We start from the raw sequence: 18081 nt of genomic DNA, 5'->3' as shown, positions 1-18081 counted from the left end.
TAATTTTCCGCAATTTCCGCAATTTGCTTTTTCTAATTTTCTCAATTTCCTCAATTTCCGCAATTTCCGCAATATATTCCGCAATATAATTTTCCGCAATTTCCGCAATTTGCTTTTTCTTTTTCCGCAATATATTCCGCAATATAATTTTCTGCAATTTCCGCAATTTGCTTTTTCTAATTTTCTCAATTTCCGCAATTTCCGCAATATATTCCGCAATATAATTTTCCGCAATATAATTTTCCGCAATTTCCGCAATATATTCCGCAATATAATTTTCCGCAATTTCCGCAATTTGCTTTTTCTAATTTTCTCAATTTCCTCAATTTCCGCAATATATTCCGCAATATAATTTTCCGCAATTTCCGCAATTTCCGCAATTTGCTTTTTCTCAATTTCCTCAATTTCCGCAATTTCCGCAATTTCCGCAATTTGCTTTTTCTAATTTTCTCAATTTCCTCAATTTCCGCAATATAATTTTCCGCAATTTCCGCAATTTCCGCAATTTGCTTTTTCTAATTTTCTCAATTTCCTCAATTTCCGCAATTTCCGCAATATATTTCCGCAATTTCCGCAATATATTCCGCAATATAATTTTCCGCAATTTCCGCAATTTGCTTTTTCTAATTTTCTCAATTTCCTCAATTTCCGCAATTTCCGCAATATATTCCGCAATATAATTTTCCGCAATTTCCGTAAATTTCCGCAATATATTCCGCAATATAATTTTCCGCAATTTCCGCAATTTCACGTGTTTTAGAAATATAGTGTTTTCAAATTTGAGAATTTTAACATGGGGCTCAATGGCAGAGCACTTTCACCTAGAAACTCCATTCACACTTTTTATTATTCAGCTTACTGTGGAGACACGTCACATGCTGTGAACACCATATCAAAAAGAATGACACAAATGGTTTCTTCTTTTTTACATTTATTTATGGGAGGAATAAGGAACTTATGAAAACGCAGCATGAATACCCAAGTAAACATTGTGATAAATACTTAATGCTTTTACTCGCTACATTAAAGTCTTCTTTCATTTATCATGAAATGTGTTTAGTAAATTATGGTTCCATTCGTTTTAAAAAGTTGGTGAAGACACAGACTAGCATGCGTTTCTGCCAGTTGCTTTTCGGGACCGGAGGTTCCAATATGGCTTTTCGGGACCGGAAGTTCCAATAAGGTGGATCTGAATTAGCTGAAATATCGACAAATAACTTAAGTATATACCCAATTGACTTTCATACCACTTAAACGGTGCAGCTCGCTCACAAAAGATCGGCTTCTCAGGCGACCGCCGATCAAGTCATTTGTGGGGGAAAATTGGACGATTTAGATCGGTGGGCCGGTCAAATCAGAAATTCGGAGCACCCCTAAATGTTACAATAGTTCAGAAAATACATTGTGCAAATCCTCCAAGCATTATAACACGCACATTTAGGATACACACATACACACATTTAAGTATAAGTGCATAATGTGTACGTGCAAGTGCATGTGTGTGCATGTAAAATGTGTATAATAATCCCTGAAGTTTGTGTGTGTGTGTGTGTGTGTGTGTGTGTGTGCGCGTGTACATTTTAGTGTGTGTATCATGATTGTCCCGGCAGATTGCTCGATAGGGAAGCACGCTGCCTTGAAGGTATGAATCCATAAAACCTTCTGAATAAGGACTTTCCAGCCATATACAGTACATTTCTCCCACTGGGTCACACCAGGAGAGAAGAAACAATACATGATTCCCACTCATCCCTTGTCACTTAAACGCTATACACTTGACCGGTGTCACCCAGGGATCTATACTAGTTCAGCACCTTTTTCTTTGCCCCAACACCGAATTCCTTCTTTGCTGAAAATAGCCAATCTAACTGTACAATGTACATGCTCACAAACAAACTCTTTTGAGCTCTTGTGAGCTCGTAGACCAGCACATTTTGGCCGAATGTCTGCCCCCAGAATAGGGACACAAGTCCCTGTGGACATATTCCTCCTTTGGAGGAAAAGCAATCAGGCTGATAATAGTTTCCACCGATCAGCCAGTGTGGCCAAGCCCACCCCCTCATGTGGCTTTCAACAGGCACCCCTTTAAGGGAACCGCATAGCCAAGATGGAGGCCTAGATCTCCCCGCCCCTCTGGACACAAGTCTAGGGCAGTGGTGGAGGGGGGTCAGATTGCCGGCGGAGGTCAGGCCCACCCTCTCTCTCTACTAGTCAGTTCTCCACGTTGGACCTGAGCACTCCGGGCCTGAGTCTCTGGTGCAGCCGGTAGTCCTGGCTGGCCGCTCGGCGCTGGGAGGCCGGGGAGTAGAGCTGGGCGTTGGTGGTCAGACCAGACGTCTGGGTCCTGTTGCCTCGTGACAGGGCTCTGCTGCAGCTCAGAGAGCGCCTGTCCTCCGAGCCCAGGCTCCCGAAGGCCAGCGTGGACGCGAGCTGGGCCTCGCACACCTCCAGCAGAGAGCTGACCTGATCCCTCAGCGCCTGGGATTTGAACCTGCGGCCCGCCAGGTGGAAGAAGGCCTCCACGAACGCCTGCAGTCCCATGCCTTGATGGCGAGAAGAGAAGAGTTATTTTGTTCAGTTAAAAACAAGTGAGCATGGTGGCCTTTACCACTCTCTTAGCTAGGCGTCTGATTCTGATGAAATGGAAGTCCTCTGCTCCATCTTCACTGGATTAGAGATGTACTCCACTTTATTAAATTAGAAAAAATTAGATGTACCCTGAGAGGCTCTGTATCCAAATTTGAGGACACATGGGGCCCCTTCCTCGCACTAGTAAATAACTTGCAGTTCCAAGCAATTCCAGATTGAATGAGTTTAATCCTGGATCTGAGCATGCTACTGTAGATTCCCGACGCAGCTGGGTTGTTCAGTATATTTATTATTAGGAGCCATGTGTGGATGCACTGCCACGTCCATTATGTTTTGGAAGGGTGACCAATGACCATGCCATGTTGAAATGTGCATTCAAGACATTTTGAAAAAGTTATCCTCGTTTCTCATCATTTTGGACCATGGGCTATAGCCCATATCGTACGGCATACTATAGCACGCCGTTTTTCATCATTTTTGAGGATTTGAAAAAAATGAAAAAAACGATGGGTTATAGCCCATGTTTTTTGAAAATTTGAAAAAAAAGTTATCCTCTAAACATTGATATTTGGTCTGATATTGCAGATATGGTTAAGGACATGATTTAGTCATTGTTATTTATTTATTTTTCCCTATTGCACAGTGGTAGGAGTCCTGAAATTTTATGACATCTTTGGTCCCGGGGGGAGGGGTGGGTGGGATTGTCTGTCTGTTTTTGTGTTCCTTTCTTTTGCTGTTATGCGTTTGTTACGCACCTTCGTCTAGGGTGAAGGCAAATAACATAATGCGAGAGGAGACAGGATGAAAGAACTTCAATTTATTGGTCGTCGTTCTTTTTAGTCCACAACAGAGACATTTTGTACATTTTCTTGTTCACAATTTACACCTTTGGCTTCGGAGTGCAGGTCCTATGCTAACAAAATGCTAATATGTTTTGTTTTCTTATTTTATTTCATTCATGATGTTAACATGTTTTATTGTGATTTTTTGTCTTTGATAAAAAACAATTGATAAAAAAAAAAAAAAAAAAGTTATCCTCGTTTCTCATCATTTTGCACCATGGGCTATAGCCCATATCGTACGGCATACTTATAGCACGCCGTTTTTCATTTTTGAGGATTTGAAAAAAAAGAAAAACGATGGGTTATAGCCCATGTTTTTTGAAATTTTGAAAAAAAAAAGTTATCCTAGTTTCTCATCATTTTGGACCATGGGCTATAGCCCATATCGTACGGCATACTATAGCACGCCGTTTTTCATCATTTTTGAGGATTTGAAAAAAATGACGAAATGACAAAAACGATGGGTTATAGCCCATGTTTTTTGAAATTTTGAAAAAAAAAAGTTATCCTCGTTTCTCATCATTTTGGACCATGGGCTATAGCCCATATCGTACGGCATACTATAGCACGCCGTTTTTCATCATTTTTGAGGATTTGAAAAAAATGACGAAATGACAAAAACGATGGGTTATAGCCCATGTTTTTTGAAATTTTGAAAAAAAAAGTTATCCTAGTTTCTCATCATTTTGGACCATGGGCTATAGCCCATATCGTACGGCATACTATAGCACGCCGTTTTTCATCATTTTTGAGGATTTGAAAAGAATGACGAAATGACAAAAACTATAGCCCATGTTTTTTGAAATTTTGAAAAAGAAATTAGCCTCGTTTCTCATCATTTTGGACCATGGGCTATAGCCCATATCGTACGGCATACTATAGCGCGCCGTTTTTCATCATTTTTGAGGATTTGAAAAAAATGACGAAATGACAAAAACGATGGGTTATAGCCCATGTTTTTTGAAATTTTGGAAAAAAAACGTAACCTCGTTTCTCATCATTTTGGACCGTGGGCTATAGCCCATATCGTACGGCATACTATAGCGCGCCGTTTTTCATCATTTTTGAGGATTTGAAAAAAATTACGGAATGACAAAAACGATGGGTTATAGCCCATGTTTTTTGAAATTTTGAAAAAAAAAGTTAGCCTCGTTTCTCATCATTTTGGACCGTGGGCTATAGCCCATATCGTACGGCATACTATGGCACGCCGTTTTTCATCATTTTTGAGGATTTGAAAAAAATGGTGGTGAGGGTTCAAGGCTTGTGTGTGTTTGTGTGTCCGTTACCTGCTTCTCTAGAGTCAGGCAGGGAGCTGGACCAGCGGCGTGTGATATCTATGTATAAGATATCCACGGACGCCATGGAGAAATGGCTGCTGCTTAGCTTACAGTTCCTGCAAACACAATACACTTACAATCAGCCAAGTTACTGTACCCGCTGGCCGCTGCAACGGGAACTGATACGACATTAATCCACTTGCATCACATTTAGTTATCAAGAACAAAGTTCATCACACTGTTGATGCTCTGGTATGGACTTCACGTCTGCCATACGATTACCAACACCAGTGGGTGGTTCTCAAACGTATACATTTCTAGGACCAACATAAATCTCAACATAATGTACACAATATTATAAAACAATAGGCCAAAATTATATATTATAATTGTTTTAATATATAGGAATCGTTAAGGGGAATCGTTAAGGAACCGGAATTGTTACAATCCTAAAGGATCCAAAGCCTAATTAAATGTGCATTGTGTACACTTATAGGCTTAGCGTTTAGGAAAAAAAATAGGACATAGGAGGGGCTAGCGCCCCTCAAAAATAATAATAATAATAAAAACAATACAAAGATAATAGTGCTTACCTGATGAAGGTACGGAAGGCGGTGGGACCCAGACGCATGTTGCCTTTGACACCGAGGAAGCGCAGGAAGATGGCGGCGATGCGCTCCACCAGCCGCAGGTAGTTGAACTGCTTGGTGTATTTGGGGTAGACCTGCTTCAGGCACAGCGAGGGCAGCGTCCCAAACTCCTCCTGCATCTTCTCTGGGGAGCGTGCGTCGCCCACGTTCTCCTCCCCCTGCTCACAGCTGCCTCCTGGCTGGGATCTGTCGTTTCACAGAGGGTTCCAAATAAAATGGCACATGTTGTTACAATAATGCTTCAACAGCCCCTAACGTAATCCAGCCAACCCTGCCCTCTAGTGGGTTAAAAGTGAGACAGCAAGCAATTCCAAGGCTTTTTTTTTCAGTACAAATTTAAACCAGCAGTATTCTACAGTAAATAATTGTTTTGGTACAGGAGTTAAATTACAGCTGCAAGCCGAAACTTAATATAATTAATACAAAGTTTGTTGGATCAATCTGTATGGTAAATTATGTTAGTACAATATTACTAGTAAACGATGGGTTATAGCCCATGTTTTTTGAAATTTTGAAAAAAAAGTTAGCCTCGTTTCTCATCATTTTGGACCGTGGGCTATAGCCCATATCGTACGGCATACTATAGCGCGCAGTTTTTCATCATTTTTGAGGATTTTAAAAAAATGACGAAATGACAAAAACGATGGGTTATAGCCCATGTTTTTTGAAATTTTGAAAAAAAAAGTTAGCCTCGTTTCTCATCATTTTGGACCATGGGCTATAGCCCATATCGTACGGCATACTATAGCGCGCCGTTTTTCATCATTTTTGAGGATTCGAAAAAAATGACGAAATGACAAAAACGATGGGTTATAGCCCATGTTTTTTGAAATTTTGAAAAAACAAGTTAGCCTCGTTTCTCATCATTTTGGACCGTGGGCTATAGCCCATATCGTACGGCATACTATAGCGCGCAGTTTTTCATCATTTTTGAGGATTTGAAAAAAATGACGAAATGACAAAAACGATGGGTTATAGCCCATGTTTTTTGAAATTTTGAAAAAAAAGTTAGCCTCGTTTCTCATCATTTTGGACCGTGGGCTATAGCCCATATCGTACGGCATACTATAGCGTGCCGTGTTTCATCATTTTTGAGGATTTGAAAAAAATGACGAAATGACAAAAACGATGGGTTATAGCCCATGTTTTTTGAAATTTTGAAAAAAAAGTTAGCCTCGTTTCTCATCATTTTGGACCGTGGGCTATAGCCCATATCATACGGCATACTATAGCGCGCCGTTTTTCATCATTTTTGAGGATTTGAAAAAAATGACGAAATGACAAAAACGATGGGTTATAGCCCATGTTTTTTGAAATTTTGAAAAAAAGGTTAGCCTCGTTTCTCATCATTTTGGACCGTGGGCTATAGCCCATATCGTACGGCATACTATAGCGCGCCGTTTTTCATCATTTGTGAGGATTTGAAAAAAATGATGAAATGACAAAAACGATAGGTTATAGCCCATGTTTTTTGAAATTTTGAAAAAAAAAGTTAGCCTCGTTTCTCATCATTTTGGACCGTGGGCTATAGCCCATATCGTACGGCATACTATAGCGCGCAGTTTTTCATCATTTTTGAGGATTTGAAAAAAATGACGAAATGACAAAAACGATGGGTTATAGCCCATGTTTTTTGAAATTTTGAAAAAAAAAGTTAGCCTCGTTTCTCATCATTTTGGACCATGGGCTATAGCCCATATCGTACGGCATACTATAGCGCGCCGTTTTTCAGCATTTTTGAGGATTCGAAAAAAATGACGAAATGACAAAAACGATGGGTTATAGCCCATGTTTTTTGAAATTTTGAAAAAAAAAGTTAGCCTCGTTTCTCATCATTTTGGACCGTGGGCTATAGCCCATATCGTACGGCATACTATAGCGCGCAGTTTTTCATCATTTTTGAGGATTTGAAAAAAATGACGAAATGACAAAAACGATGGGTTATAGCCCATGTTTTTTGAAATTTTGAAAAAAAAGTTAGCCTCGTTTCTCATCATTTTGGACCGTGGGCTATAGCCCATATCGTGCGGCATACTATAGCGCGCAGTTTTTCATCATTTTTGAGGATTTGAAAAAAATTACGGAATGACAAAAACGATGGGTTATAGCCCATGTTTTTTGAAATTTTGAAAAAAAAAGTTAGCCTCGTTTCTAATCATTTTGGACCGTGGGCTATAGCCCATATCGTACGGCATACTATAGCGCGCCGTTTTTCATCATTTTTGAGGATTTGAAAAAAATGACGAAATGACAAAAACGATGGGTTATAGCCCATGTTTTTTGAAATTTTGAAAAAAAAGGTTAGCCTCGTTTCTCATCATTTTGGACCGTGGGCTATAGCCCATATCGTACGGCATACTATAGCGCGCAGTTTTTCATCATTTTTGAGGATTTGAAAAAAATGACGAAATGACAAAAACGATGGGTTATAGCCCATGTTTTTTGAAATTTTGAAAAAAAAAGTTAGCCTCGTTTCTCATCATTTTGGACCATGGGCTATAGCCCATATCGTACGGCATACTATAGCGCGCCGTTTTTCATCATTTTTGAGGATTTGAAAAAAATGACGAAATGACAAAAACGATGGGTTATAGCCCATGTTTTTTGAAATTTTGAAAAAAAAGTTAGCCTCGTTTCTCATCATTTTGGACCGTGGGCTATAGCCCATATCATACGGCATACTATAGCGCGCCGTTTTTCATCATTTTTGAGGATTTGAAAAAAATGACGAAATGACAAAAACGATGGGTTATAGCCCATGTTTTTTGAAATTTTGAAAAAAAGGTTAGCCTCGTTTCTCATCATTTTGGACCGTGGGCTATAGCCCATATCGTACGGCATACTATAGCGCGCCGTTTTTCATCATTTGTGAGGATTTGAAAAAAATGATGAAATGACAAAAACGATAGGTTATAGCCCATGTTTTTTGAAATTTTGAAAAAAAAAGTTAGCCTCGTTTCTCATCATTTTGGACCGTGGGCTATAGCCCATATCGTACGGCATACTATAGCGCGCAGTTTTTCATCATTTTTGAGGATTTGAAAAAAATGACGAAATGACAAAAACGATGGGTTATAGCCCATGTTTTTTGAAATTTTGAAAAAAAAAGTTAGCCTCGTTTCTCATCATTTTGGACCATGGGCTATAGCCCATATCGTACGGCATACTATAGCGCGCCGTTTTTCAGCATTTTTGAGGATTCGAAAAAAATGACGAAATGACAAAAACGATGGGTTATAGCCCATGTTTTTTGAAATTTTGAAAAAAAAAGTTAGCCTCGTTTCTCATCATTTTGGACCGTGGGCTATAGCCCATATCGTACGGCATACTATAGCGCGCAGTTTTTCATCATTTTTGAGGATTTGAAAAAAATGACGAAATGACAAAAACGATGGGTTATAGCCCATGTTTTTTGAAATTTTGAAAAAAAAGTTAGCCTCGTTTCTCATCATTTTGGACCGTGGGCTATAGCCCATATCGTGCGGCATACTATAGCGCGCAGTTTTTCATCATTTTTGAGGATTTGAAAAAAATTACGGAATGACAAAAACGATGGGTTATAGCCCATGTTTTTTGAAATTTTGAAAAAAAAAGTTAGCCTCGTTTCTAATCATTTTGGACCGTGGGCTATAGCCCATATCGTACGGCATACTATAGCGCGCCGTTTTTCATCATTTTTGAGGATTTGAAAAAAATGACGAAATGACAAAAACGATGGGTTATAGCCCATGTTTTTTGAAATTTTGAAAAAAAAGGTTAGCCTCGTTTCTCATCATTTTGGACCGTGGGCTATAGCCCATATCGTACGGCATACTATAGCGCGCAGTTTTTCATCATTTTTGAGGATTTGAAAAAAATGACGAAATGACAAAAACGATGGGTTATAGCCCATGTTTTTTGAAATTTTGAAAAAAAAAGTTAGCCTCGTTTCTCATCATTTTGGACCATGGGCTATAGCCCATATCGTACGGCATACTATAGCGCGCCGTTTTTCATCATTTTTGAGGATTTGAAAAAAATGACGAAATTACAAAAACGATGGGTTATAGCCCATGTTTTTTGAAATTTTGAAAAAAAAAGTTAGCCTCGTTTCTCATCATTTTGGACCGTGGGCTATAGCCCATATCGTACGGCATACTATAGCGCGCAGTTTTTCATCATTTTTGAGGATTTGAAAAAAATGACGAAATGACAAAAACGATGGGTTATAGCCCATGTTTTTTGAAATTTTGAAAAAAAAGTTAGCCTCGTTTCTCATCATTTTGGACCGTGGGCTATAGCCCATATCGTACGGCATACTATAGCGCGCCGTTTTTCATCATTTTTGAGGATTTGAAAAAAATGACGAAATGACAAAAACGATGGGTTATAGCCCATGTTTTTTGAAAATTTGAAAAAAAAGTTAGCCTCGTTTCTCATCATTTTGGACCGTGGGCTATAGCCCATATCGTACGGCATACTATAGCGCGCCGTTTTTCATCATTTTTGAGGATTTGAAAAAAATGACGAAATGACAAAAACGATGGGTTATAGCCCATGTTTTTTGAAATTTTGAAAAAGAAAGTTAGCCTCGTTTCTCATCATTTTGGACCGTGGGCTATAGCCCATATCGTACGGCATACTATAGCGCGCCGTTTTTCATCATTTTTGAGGATTTGAAAAAAATGACAAAATGACAAAAACGATGGGTTATAGCCAGTGTTGGGTATAACGGCGTTTAAACAAACGGCGCTACCTAACGTCGTTATTTTTTTCAGTAACGGGTAATCTAATTAATTACAATTGTCATCGTCACAACGCAGTTACCGTTACTGACAATGAAATGTGCTCCGTTATTATGTTAACAGTTAAGCGTCCCCAAGCTTTCTGTTACCACGGGCCGGCTGACAGTGTGTGTGTGTGTGTGTGTGTGTGTGTGTGTGTGTGTGTGTGTGTGTGTGTGTGTCTGTGACTGTGTGCGTGTGCGCAATGGGGCTGCTCCTCCTGCTGCTGCAAACATGAAGCCCAACACACACCGTCTCCGTCCGCCGCGCGGCGCCGCCTGGCGCGCCGATAGAACCAGTTATATTTTCCAGACGGCGCCGCGCGGCAACGCGCCGCGTCGGTGTGTGTTGGGCTTCACACGGTTTAAAACAAACATAGCAGTCAGTTGTGAAAGCGTGATGCTACCATACTCTAAGGATGCTACACAGACCATGCTAATGCTAAAGCTATTGTTGACAGCCTGACTGCATGCGTGCTTGCAGGAGAGAGAGAGAGAGAGAGAGAGAGAGAGAGAGAGAGAGATGCAGGGGAGGGCCTCTCGTGTGTGTGTGTGTGTGTGTGTGTGTGTGTGTGTGTGTGTGTGTGTGTGTGTGTGTGGTTGCAAGATGGCGGCAGGAGTGAACGCTGGTTCACCAGCCAAAATGCACTAATTCCACACTAAAGCACACCCGTCGTAACTACCGTCGTCAATGTAGGGAAGAAAGGTTATTATTATTATGGATATAACCAGATTGCTGCTCGCGATGTGCCTCATTGCGGTGATAAAGTCGGCCTTTAAAGCCGCTTTACCAACCGGTAGAATATATCAACAAAGGTGGAGGGTGTTCGACCCCACGCCAACAGCGGGGAGTCCAAGCACCTGGAAAACATTTTCAGACTATGTCCGTCCACTTACACCAGAGGAGTGGATCCTCTTTCAAAACGAGGAAAGAAACTTCAGAAAAACTCTGGATACAAAGCGACTCGAGGAGCGGCGAAACTTTGCCTTCTCAGGTGGAACGCCTGTCAAATGGACTAAACTCATCAGCATTCTTAATGGATTGTACTACAAGAACGGGACTTTCACCACTCGCCATAAGAACGGAAGACCATTTGGACTACCGCTACTTAAGTACACACTGCGAGTATTAAAAAAGTTTCCGCTCTTCAGTCCGACCCTCCCACAAGAACTGTCTCGGGAGCCCCTGGGGGAATGGATCGAAGCGCAACTGGGCTACGTGAGAGACGTCATCCAGCCAGCGCTCGGGAGAACCAGCGAACATCAAAGGAGACCGAGAGAGGTGGGCAGAGATAAATTGGCTTACCTATGGCAACATAGGAGAACGAAAGCAACAGAAATCATATTGAATAACAGCACATATCCAAACCCCCCGCCCTCTGTTAATACTGTGGACCTTGTGCAGAATTACTACTCAGCCAAATGCAAACGAACTAATCACGCCCCTTTAGGTGACGCACCATGGCTACAAACGCTTGCACTCGACCCCCCGCAATATAGCCCAGAGACCCGTAACTTTACAGCCAGTGAGGTGGAAGATGTGATCAATAGCCTGCCAAACAACAAGGCCAGTGGCGCTGACGGGGTCACATATGAAAATCTAAAAGCCACTAACTCATCTCAAACTCTGGTAAATATATTCAACACTTGCCTGCTGAATAGAAAAGTGCCGGACTCATGGGCAGGTGCATTAATACACAGAATCCCTAAAAAAGGCAATATTCCTGACGACCCTTCTACGTGGAGGGACATTTCACTTTTACCGACAATATATAAAGTATTCATGAAATGCATATTGGCCCGTATTCTGCCCTGGCTCACAGACACTGGCATTCTGTCATCTGAACAAAAGGCGTATATTGCCCGTCAAGGAATGAATGAGCATGTTTTCTGTCTGAAGACAGGGATCGACAACTTTAAACATGACTCTGCAAAGTTCTATTCTGTTTTCTTAGATTTCCGTGATGCATTCGGCACATTGCCTCATAATGTTATGATTTATGCTCTTAGTGAAATCCAGCTGCCACAACTGTACATAGATATAGTGACGAATGTCTATGAAAAATCCTACATTCAGGTTATATGTGGGAATACTCTGACTGATCCAATCAAGCTTGGTATAGGTATTAAAACAGGGTGTCCCTGGAGTGCGGTGAATTTTATTCTTTCAATTAACCACTGGCTCAAATGGATGCGCCAGTGCGCACCTGAGGGAATAAGATCACCAAACCCTGTCCAGGGGTACGCCGATGATGTGCAAATTGCGTCACATCAAGAGAACGTAATTATAGCTATGCTCTCCCGTACTGAGGAGTTTCTGCTGTGGTCAAGGTTGGAGGCTAAACAAACCAAATGTGCTGCGTTTTATGAAAGGCGCAGCGGTGGTAATCGGTGGTATAAATCTAAAACAGACAAGCCCCCATCCTTTTCACTCATGCAAAAACCCATCAGAGTGTATTCAAGACATGAAACTTATCAATACCTGGGGCATAAATTTAATGTTGCAGGCGACTGGGAAGAGCAAGTCAGAGAACTGTATGATGACTACTCTGTCAGACTGGACTTGATCGACTCCTCCCCCCTCCCTATCCGAATGAAATTGCAGGCAATCAGAGAATTGGCACTCGCCAAAATTCAACATCTATTCTCGAACATCCATTTGCCACAGAACACCCTTACAGAACTGAATAACAAGGCAGTGCGCTTGGTGAGGGGCTGGTTCTGTCTCAATACTCACTCCACCCGTGCCATACTGTTTCAGCCCATCAGAGATGGTGGTCTGGGTGTACCGAATATTGAGTGGGTTTACACCGCCACCAGAACCAGTCACCTTATAAATATGCTCAACAGCGACGACCCCACGGTCAGGGAAATGGCTCGTGAGTCACTCATTCAACATATGCAGCGACGTAAAGTACCACCCACGCTGGAGAATGAGATGCAGTTCCTTGGATTCAAGACTAAGGCGAATGGTAAATTGGACATTAAAGCCGCTGGATTCGGTGTGCGGTCCGACTGGATGGATCTTAATGATCTATGCCAGCGATCAGGATTACAGTTAAAGTGGGTGGCGCCTGAAACAACAATTGCTGCGCTCAACAACAGCATCATCATAGATCCGCGTGTCCGTGCATGTGCGACCTACGAGCAAGACGGTGCGCACCATGAACTGTCAATCAAATCCGCGACCGCAAGAGCCACCATTCTAGGAATGAAGCGATCAGAAAGTGCACAACACTGGACCAGTCTGAGGCTGCAGGGAAAACTGTCTCTTCTTCCCTTTGCAAACCACTCATTATCACACTCTATACTGTCAAATAACACCATAGGTGAGGACATTCTCATTTTCACTATTAAAGCCCGTTTACAGGTGTTGCCGACCAAGTTCAACTTGGCAACCTGGTACCCATCAGCACACGACCCACACTGCATCCTACATCCAGTACCACATGACAAAGAAACAGTCGCACACATCTTAAATGGTTGCAGCCACTATAAAGGACTGTACATTGCCAGACATGACCGTCTGGTGGACCTGGTCTCAGACAAGATCAGAGGAGTACAGGACAGGACAACAAGAATGTATAAACACAGCACTGTAAAAATAGACTGGTTTGATCACAATGACACGCATGTCAATTCACTACAAAATATTCCAAATACCCCAGATATTGTGTTCATCAATGAAATTAGAAAAACTGTCACTATATTTGAAATAGGCTGCCCATTTGATTTGTATATGGACACTTGTTTTACATCCAAACTTATGAAATATCAGCTTCTGGTGGAACGTATTATGGCCTTGGGATATAACTGTCAACTTATTGTCCTTGTATTTGGAAGTCTGGGCCATGTCCATAAACTTGTGCTCAGGGGTTTGCAATTGGGTGGATTGCTAAAAACAAATGCAAAAAAGCTGGCTAAATACTGTTCTGTCTCAGCTACTATGGGCAGTCTGTCTGTCTGGAGAAGGCGTTGTTTCATTTATCCCTAGGAGGCTTAAAAAAACCCAAAACAAACATCCTGTCTAGTAGTATCAAGTATATAGTATGTCAACAATGTGCTGTATATATATATATATATTTTTTTTTAATATATACTTTCTCTTCTTTTCCCTCTGTGTGTTAAGCGCATGTGCAGCAGCTTGGTTGGACCATGTAATGTATAACCTTATTCTGACCAGTGTTTGGGTCTATTCTGTATACGCCTCTTGTGCAGATCCAAATAAAAGAAATCAAATGTGTGTGTGTGTGTGTGTGTGTGTGTGACTGACCACTGACCAGTTGTCTTAAGTTCTGAGCCAATTTGTGTCTTTAATTAGACAGTATTGTCTACCAGTTGTCTTGTCTGAAGTTGTTGGACTTTTGAGGTCCAAAAAGTTTGAGAGCCACTGGTGTAGGCAATTACACTTGGTTTACTGTTGAGGTTCAATATATTATATTGAAGTGCAATACATATATTGAAGTTGAAGTTTATTTCTCCCTCATGGCAAAAGGTTATGTCTTAGGGCCTATGTGTAAGTTGTAACTTGTAAGTACCTGTCTATGCTGTTCTACTCTATGCACCTTGTGAAACCTGCTCCCAAAAACAATCCAAATTCTTAGACATATTACAACTTTGTTTTACGCAAATAGTTACTTTTCCTAGTAACTAGTTACTTTTACAATAGAGTAATTCAGTTACTAACTCAGTTACTTTTTTGGAGAAGTAACTAGTAACTATAACTAATTACTTTTTTAAAGTAACGCACCCAACACTGGTTATAGCCCATGTTTTTTGAAATTTTGAAAAAAAAAGTTAGCCTCGTTTCTCATCATTTTGGACCATGGGCTATAGCCCATATCGTACGGCATACTATAGCGCGCCGTTTTTCATCATTTTTGAGGATTTGAAAAAAATGACGAAATTACAAAAACGATGGGTTATAGCCCATGTTTTTTGAAATTTTGAAAAAAAAAAGTTAGCCTCGTTTCTCATCATTTTGGACCGTGGGCTATAGCCCATATCGTACGGCATACTATAGCGCGCAGTTTTTCATCATTTTTGAGGATTTGAAAAAAATGACGAAATGACAAAAACGATGGGTTATAGCCCATGTTTTTTGAAATTTTGAAAAAAAAGTTAGCCTCGTTTCTCATCATTTTGGACCGTGGGCTATAGCCCATATCGTACGGCATACTATAGCGCGCCGTTTTTCATCATTTTTGAGGATTTGAAAAAAATGACGAAATGACAAAAACAATGGGTTAACTTATAGCCCATGTTTTTTGAAATTTTGAAAAAAAAAGTTAGCCTCGTTTCTCATCATTTTGGACCATGGGCTATAGCCCATATCGTACGGCATACTATAGCGCGCAGTTTTTCATCATTTTTGAGGATTTGAAAAAAATGACGAAATGACAAAAACGATGGGTTATAGCCCATGTTTTTTGAAATTTTGAAAAAAAAAAGTTAGCCTCGTTTCTCATCATTTTGGACCGTGGGCTATAGCCCATATCGTACGGCATACTATAGCGCGCAGTTTTTCATCATTTTTGAGGATTTGAAAAAAATGACGAAATGACAAAAACGATGGGTTATAGCCCATGTTTTTTGAAATTTTGAAAAAAAAAGTTATTCTCGTTTCTCATCATTTTGGACCATGGGCTATAGCCCATATCGTACGGCATACTATAGCGCGCAGTTTTTCATCATTTTTGAGGATTTGAAAAAAATGACGAAATGACAAAAACGATGGGTTATAGCCCATGTTTTTTGAAATTTTGAAAAAAAAAGTTAGCCTCGTTTCTCATCATTTTGGACCGTGGGCTATAGCCCATATCGTACGGCATACTATAGCGCGCAGTTTTTCATCATTTTTGAGGATTTGAAAAAAATGACGAAATGACAAAAACGATGGGTTATAGCCCATGTTTTTTGAAATTTTGAAAAAAAAAGTTAGCCTCGTTTCTCATCATTTTGGACCGTGGGCTATAGCCCATATCGTACGGCATACTATAGCGCGCAGTTTTTCATCATTTTTGAGGATTTGAAAAAAATGACGAAATGACAAAAACGATGGGTTATAGCCCATGTTTTTTTTAATTTTGAAAAAAAAAGTTAGCCTTGTTTCTCATCATTTTGGACCGTGGGCTATAGCCCATATCGTACGGCATACTATAGCGCGCAGTTTTTCATCATTTTTGAGGATTTGAAAAAAATGACGAAATGACAAAAACGATGGGTTATAGCCCATGTTTTTTGAAATTTTGGAAAAAAAAAGTTATTCTCGTTTCTCATCATTTTGGACCATGGGCTATAGCCCATATCGTACGGCATACTATAGCGCGCAGTTTTTCATCATTTTTGAGGATTTGAAAAAAATGACGAAATGACAAAAACGATGGGTTATAGCCCATGTTTTTTGAAATTTTGAAAAAAAAGTTAGCCTCGTTTCTCATCATTTTGGACCGTGGGCTATAGCCCATATCGTACGGCATACTATAGCGCGCCGTTTTTCATCATTTTTGAGGATTTGAAAAAAATGACGAAATGACAAAAACGATGGGTTATAGCCCATGTTTTTTGAAATTTTGAAAAAAAAAGTTAGCCTCGTTTCTCATCATTTTGGACCATGGGCTATAGCCCATATCGTACGGCATACTATAGCGCGCAGTTTTTCATCATTTTTGAGGATTTGAAAAAAATGACGAAATGACAAAAACGATGGGTTATAGCCCATGTTTTTTGAAATTTTGAAAAAAAAAGTTAGCCTCGTTTCTCATCATTTTGGACCGTGGGCTATAGCCCATATCGTACGGCATACTATAGCGCGCAGTTTTTCATCATTTTTGAGGATTTGAAAAAAATGACGAAATGACAAAAACGATGGGTTATAGCCCATGTTTTTTGAAATTTTGAAAAAAAAAGTTATTCTCGTTTCTCATCATTTTGGACCATGGGCTATAGCCCATATCGTACGGCATACTATAGCGCGCAGTTTTTCATCATTTTTGAGGATTTGAAAAAAATGACGAAATGACAAAAACGATGGGTTATAGCCCATGTTTTTTGAAATTTTGAAAAAAAAAGTTAGCCTCGTTTCTCATCATTTTGGACCGTGGGCTATAGCCCATATCGTACGGCATACTATAGCGTGCAGTTTTTCATCATTTTTGAGGATTTGAAAAAAATGACGAAATGACAAAAACGATGGGTTATAGCCCATGTTTTTTGAAATTTTGAAAAAAAAGGTTAGCCTCGTTTCTCATCATTTTGGACCGTGGGCTATAGCCCATATCGTACGGCATAGCGCGCAGTTTTTCATCATTTTTGAGGATTTGAAAAAAATGACGAAATGACAAAAACGATGGGTTATAGCCCATGTTTTTTGAAATTTTGAAAAAAAAAGTTAGCCTTGTTTCTCATCATTTTGGACCGTGGGCTATAGCCCATATTGTACGGCATACTATAGCGCGCAGTTTTTCATCATTTTTGAGGATTTGAAAAAAATGACGAAATGACAAAAACGATGGGTTATAGCCCATGTTTTTTGAAATTTTGGAAAAAAAAGTTAGCCTCGTTTCTCATCATTTTGGACCGTGGGCTATAGCCCATATCGTACGGCATACTATAGCGCGCAGTTTTTCATCATTTTTGAGGATTTGAAAAAAATGACGAAATGACAAAAACGATGGGTTATAGCCCATGTTTTTTGAAATTTTGGAAAAAAAAGTTATTCTCGTTTCTCATCATTTTGGACCATGGGCTATAGCCCATATCGTACGGCATACTATAGCGCGCCGTTTTTCATCATTTTTGAGGATTTGAAAACAATGACGAAATGACAAAAACGATGGGTTATAGCCCATGTTTTTTGAAATTTTGGAAAAAAAAGTTAGCCTCGTTTCTCATCATTTTGGACCGTGGGCTATAGCCCATATCGTACGGCATACTATAGCGCGCAGTTTTTCATCATT

General features: G+C 40.1%; 1 protein-coding gene across 2 annotated transcripts in view; it reads right to left on the bottom strand.

Moving 5' to 3' along the window:
• Positions 1–954: 954 nt before the first annotated feature.
• Positions 955–18081, bottom strand: part of ttll11 (tubulin tyrosine ligase-like family, member 11) — a 37135-nt gene continuing 20008 nt past the window's right edge. For both annotated transcript variants that reach the window (XM_080756594.1, XM_080756595.1), the window contains exons 9-11: positions 5305–5547; positions 4721–4827; positions 955–2543 (exon numbers count right to left, since the gene is read on the bottom strand). In XM_080756594.1, coding sequence (XP_080612720.1) covers positions 2212–2543; positions 4721–4827; positions 5305–5547 — 682 coding nt within the window. In that variant the 3' untranslated portion in view covers positions 955–2211. The remainder of the gene's footprint in view (positions 2544–4720; positions 4828–5304; positions 5548–18081) is intronic.

Source organism: Protomyctophum bolini (assembly GCF_963924005.1).
Source record: "Protomyctophum bolini genome assembly, chromosome: 22".
Classification (NCBI taxonomy): Eukaryota; Metazoa; Chordata; class Actinopteri; order Myctophiformes; family Myctophidae; genus Protomyctophum; species Protomyctophum bolini.
The sequence above is the reverse complement of the archived record's forward strand: the minus strand, read 5'-3'. Positions and strand labels throughout refer to the sequence as shown.